The following is a 5,783-nucleotide window of genomic DNA, read 5'->3' as shown; positions in this document are numbered from 1 at the left end:
GGTACTTAATATTCGATTCGATTGCTCGAATCCTAATATTAGGATACCCGTTAACAACTTGGGGTTGAGGTCGGATACCCGATCCAATTTGCATCCATAATAATAGTTAGAGAGGATAACATAGACAATTTTTTTATTCTTTTTTGAAGAAAAAAGGAGATATATTATTAAGAACATGAACATGGTACATGGACCCACCACAAACAACGGAGGATTCATTTCAAATATGATGTGAAACAATATTCCTCGCAGCCTTAGCTAGACAATGAGCAACTACATTTTGCTCTCTTCGAATATGGCGGATACGGAAATCCGGAAAAGGCATAAGAATCTCACGGCAATGTGAAGCAATTAATAGCGCCCAACTCCAATAAATTCCTCTCACCCGAGTTAACAACATCACAAGCTCGTTTACTGTCCGAGTCCACCCAACCACGCGAATAACCCAAAGCTTTGAGCCGGTAAATTCTACCCTACACCAGGGTCGCCGGCACTCCTAGATCGGATGTGCGACACGTGTAAAGGTGAACTTTATGAGTTTCGATTTTTCTTTTGCAACTAATAGTTAACACCGTCAAGTTCAGCCGTCTAGCACTCATTGCTTTCTTGGGAATAGATACGTCTCGGCATCAGAATTCGGCAATTTTTGCTGCCTAGTGTATCGGCAACACTGTCACATTTGTACTTTTGGGCGCGATTTTTCGAATTCCTTTTTTGGTGGGGGATCAAATAGAGACTTTTGGGTTTTCTTTCTTCATTTTCTTCCCCACGAATTCTGAGCTTGTTTTGAAGCTCTTCATTGATCTTAAATCAAAAAGGAAATTGTAGCTTCAATCTTCCATTGTGTAGTATCATATTATTCGACTAAATAGAAACTCCATTCAAAGGTTACTTATTATTCTATTTTTATTTGATTATTTTTTAATTGTGTTGATTCTATATTGTTTTACTGTATATGAGTATATTTTGAAGCTCTTAATTTTTCTTAAATGGAAAAAGATATTGTAGCGTCATTCTTGCACTGTGAAGTATCATTATTCGACTAATTAGAAGCTCCATTCTAACAATACGAATTTTTTTTTATTTTTATCCGATTATTTTCGAATTTTGTTGATTCGGTTCTGAATTTTGTTTTTTTTTTTATCACGACAATATCCTATTTTTCGTATGTATTTATGTTATGTAATTGATATGGCCAAATAATTTCGTGTTTCATGTTTCCTGGCAAGTTGCTATTGAATAAAAATATGTTCATATATGTAGTTGCCGAAATGTCAAAACTGCCGAACAATCTAGTAATAGGTAAAATTATTTTTTTTTTGGCCAGAATAGGAAAAACATATATAAATATGGTCACATATGTAGTTGCCGAAATTAAAAAACTGCCAAACAAAAAGCAACATGTATTCATGCATTGTTCGGCAGTTTTTTAATTTCGGCAACTACACATAGACCATATTTTTATTCAACAGCAACCTGCCAAGTACATATGTTCATATATGTAGTTGCCGAAATGTTAAAACTGCCGAACAATCTAGTAATAGGTAAATTTAAATTTTTTTTTGGCAAGAATAGGAAAAACATATATAAATATGGTCACATATGTAGTTGCCGAATTTTAAAAACTGCCGAACAAAAAGCAACATGTATTGTTCGGCAGTTTTTAAATTTCGGCAACTACACATATGACCATATTTTTATGGAACTACATATTTCGGCATGTCCTTGCCGGAATTGGCAAATCAGAAATTTGTTAAGATTTTTGGTTTTGTAGTTCGGCAAATGCCTTTTTTTGTAGTTGTACAATGTAATATTTTAGTATGCTGAATGATTTTTGTCATATTTTAGGTTAATCATGAACTTTGATTTGAATGAAGCTCCCTTTGATGATCTCGGAGATGAAGATAGGTGTGTATATGTTGAAGATTCTGTGGATGTTGAAGAAGTCAGACATGTTGACGATTTTGAAGATGTTGTACATGTTGAAGATGTTGAAGAAAGTGAGCAAAGTTTACCAGATGATAATGAAAATTTGGATGATGGACAGTTTGAACCCCATTTGAATTCAGATTCAGATGCAAATCTGAATGATGAAGATTTTGATTTGGTGGATCAATTTGAAACAAAATTTCAACCAGGGGAACCCGTGCCAGATCCTGATACAGCTTACCTTCTATATTGTGAGTACGGAAGACTTAAGGGCTTTAGCGTGACAAGACGTAACCAAGATTACTTCACAGGCACTAAAATATGGCGTTTCAAAGAATTTGTTTGTTCCTGCAATGGCAAGAGTGATTGCAAAGCATCTGATGGAAGGATGCCAACTTACAAGAAGCAAGTTCGGAGGTGTTCGTGTAAGGCAAAGCTAAGAGTGTCACGCAAGTGGGAGAAGGAATGGAAAGTTTCTTCATTCTACACAGAGCACAATCATGAATTATTTCCGACTCAGCAATCTTATTTGCTACGATCAGCGCGTAATTTGTCGACTTATAAGAAATCTTTGCTAGAAGCCATGCAGTCAGTCGGCATTAGCATTGCTAAGGCTTGTAGATTCATGGAGAAGGAGTCCGGCGGTCCTCAAAATTGTGGTTTTACTAGGAAGGATGCATATAATCACATTAATGGGCTTAAGATGAAGACGAAAGTAGAGAACGGTGATGCAAAGTGCCTTGTTGAATATTTTACGACGAAGGCAAATACAGAACCATTCTTCTATTGGGACTTTGAACTTGATGATGAGGGCCGACTTCTTAATTTCTTCTTCAGAGACACACGCAGCTCGTTGGACTATGAGTATTTCGGCGATGTCTTATCTGTGGATAGTACATATCGGACGAACAAGTACAAACTTGTTTGTGTACCTTTTGTTGGTGTCAACCACCACTTGAATAATGTGATGTACGGAATGGGTTTTTTATCAGATGAAACTAGCCGATCGTATGAATGGCTACTTACGACTTTTTGGGCGAGCATGTCTTGTAAAGAACCAGAGGTGATTTTTACAGATCAATGCCAATCTCTTATGAATGCAGTTGATATCGTATTTACAACTTCTAGTCATCGTCTTTGCCAATGGCATATCAATCAGAACGCGCCATCTCATTTCGGAAAACTGAACGGGAGTTCTATCTTCAAGAAAGCTTGGTTTCATTGTATGAATGGCTGTGATACGGCTGGCGAATTTGAAGATGCGTGGAAATCTATGATTGATCAGTATGCGCTTGGTGATCATAGATGGTTTAACACCATGTACGGTTTGAAGACTAGATGGTCATCTGCATTTACGAATCACCGATTCTGCGCCGGCCTACATGCTACATCACGTAGTGAGGTAACCAACAAAGTTCTAAAGAGCCTTTGTAATGCGAGCACATCTCTGCATGATTTTGTGCTTAAGTTCGAAGAAATACAGATTGAGTGGCGTCGAAAAGAAACTGAAGAGGATGCACTTTGCATAGGAGTGCCCGGGTTATTTGTTCTAAACAATGAACTTATGAAGGGTGCGGCTAAAGTATTGACAAGAAGTGTTTTTCGAAAAATTGAGCAGCAGGCAGCTTATTCGATGAATGTGGATTTAATCAAAGGTCCATCACGATATGATTCGGATGACCTCCAGTTTACTGTGACCTCTGGTTTTGGTGGTGGAAAGCCCAGGTATATTGAATTCAATAGGGAAACCCATCTTTGTACGTGCACTTGTCGGCTATTCGAAACTGCAGGTTTTTTGTGTTCTCATATTTTCAAGATTTATTTTCTTATGAATGTGAAAAAAATTCCCAACGAATATTTGTTGAAGAGGCTATCTCTGGCTGCCAAGCAAAGAATTATCACGAATGTTGCTGCCGACAATGTAGTTGATAATGATTCCGCCCTACATGTATCTGGTTTGGCTTTCGCAAATCAGGTCATGCGTACTACATATGAGCTTAGTGAATATGCAAAAGTCAATTCTGATAAGCGTGGGCTTATATTGACCAGACTTGCCTCATTGTGCAAGGAGGTTTATGGTTCGAATGATGTTCAGAATGGGTTGCCAAGAGATGGCAGTGAAGTGCCGAAAGGAGATTGCTCAAAGGGTGTTGAGAACTCCTCGGCAGGAGCGCAGTATGAGTTGCCGAAGACACGTGGTTCGAAGGTTGCTGAGAAAGCCTCGGCAGGAGAGAAGAAGCAAGGGCTGCCAGAGAGACGTGGTTCGAAGGGTGTTGAGAATGCCTCGGCAGTAGAGCAGCATGAGTTGCCGAAGAGAGGTGGTTCGAAGGCTGCTGAGAATGCCTCGGCAGGAGAGCACCATGAGTTGCCGAAGAGAGGTGGTTCCAAGGCTGCTGAGAATGCCTCGGCAGGAGAGCAGCATGCGATGCCGAAAAGACCTGGTTCGATGACTGTTGAGAAGCCCTTGGCAAGAGAGCAGCCTCAATTGCCGAAAGGAGGTATTTCATTTCGCAATCCGAAAGTTGCCAAAACACGTGGTGAAACGAATTCAACAATTATTCGCCATTGGGATAGATCTAAAAGTAAGGGTAAAAAGAAAGTATCTAACAAGAAATCCGGTGAGTTAAAATATATTGCACACGAATTTATTTTATTTACTTGTTTTTTTCACTTATGTCTACACTCAAACGTATGTAACAGGTTGTAAAATTGGTGGTTCGCAGAAACGAAAGTTGCATGAAGCTCAAGCCGCCCCTTCTGATAGTAATGCTACGCCATACGAAAGTCCTTCGGTATCGGAATGTTGGGATACTACTTTTGGTTGGACACGTGCTGATGCTAAAGTATTGTTTTGCATGGGTTGTTATGTTAAATTTTGTAGTGTTTTGTTGTTATTGATTAGGCTAATTTTGTAGTGTTTTGTTGTTATTGATTAGGCTAATTTGACAAGAAATATGTATTTAATTTAATTGCAGCGATACATTATTATTAATGACAATGAACAACGGATAGACCCCACCCCGGATGCCGACTCTCAGGTTTGAATGCAATATGTTTTAATAAAATTACGATGTAATTTGACAAGAAATATATATTTAACTTAATTGCAGAGATACATTCATATTAGTGACAATGAAGACCGGATAAATCACACCCCGGAAGATGACTTTCAGGTTTGAATTTTCTTTTGCAATGTCTCTTCTAATATTTCGAAGCTTATCTCAACTATACTGTTAACATATTGAATCAATCGTTGGTCTTTTGAATAATGCAGGACTTGGACTTGGAATTTAGTCTCTCAAGGAATTGAGTTGTTCTGTGTTCGATTTTGGGCCTTAAATAGTATGTACAGTTTTGGACTTCATGTGGAAAATTTAGTTGTATTTTATGAAATATGTTTCAGTACATTTTCAACTATTTATTGAATTTTTTTTTCATAAAATTAAACCAAATTTTTCCTGATGAAATATATGGTTGTATTTTGTCCTTTTAATATTACAGTTGCCCTATTATGAAATGAAAATATTTTTGAACTAAAATATTTTCTGCTATTTTGTCTTAGCAATGATGTATACCTGTTCTATTTTCAAATTTTCTTGAAATTATAAGTGCTCTAAAAAAAGAATGCAATGATTTCAAGGTTGCATGCAAGCTGCACGTCTTTTGTCGTCTCTTTCGTCACAGATATCGGCAACCAGCATTTGAAGACTCAATTTTTTGGCGAAGAACTGTTGAAAATATGTTGGAAATGTCTTTTGCCGAATGAGCGTTCGAATGCCGGTATGAAAGACTAATTCGTTTATTATCTTAGTATGAAATGAAATACTTGTTGCTTTTTTTGTCTTAGCAATTTT

At 37.5% G+C, this 5,783-nt stretch overlaps 1 protein-coding gene across 1 annotated transcript; it reads left to right on the top strand.

Annotated features, from left to right (window-relative positions):
- The first annotated feature begins 1,855 nt into the window (after positions 1 to 1,855).
- On the top strand, positions 1,856 to 5,239 carry LOC130998245 (protein FAR1-RELATED SEQUENCE 5-like). Its single transcript, XM_057923677.1, has 4 exons — positions 1,856 to 4,547; positions 4,630 to 4,772; positions 5,040 to 5,102; positions 5,204 to 5,239. The coding sequence occupies exons 1-4, from the start codon at positions 1,856 to 1,858 to the stop codon at positions 5,237 to 5,239; spliced, it is 2,934 nt and encodes a 977-aa protein (XP_057779660.1).
- The last annotated feature ends 544 nt before the right edge of the window (positions 5,240 to 5,783 follow it).

This window comes from Salvia miltiorrhiza, chromosome 8, assembly GCF_028751815.1.
Source record: "Salvia miltiorrhiza cultivar Shanhuang (shh) chromosome 8, IMPLAD_Smil_shh, whole genome shotgun sequence".
In the NCBI taxonomy this organism is placed as follows: Eukaryota; Viridiplantae; Streptophyta; class Magnoliopsida; order Lamiales; family Lamiaceae; genus Salvia; species Salvia miltiorrhiza.
Note: the sequence above shows the minus strand (reverse complement) of the source record. Positions and strands in the feature narration are given on the sequence as shown.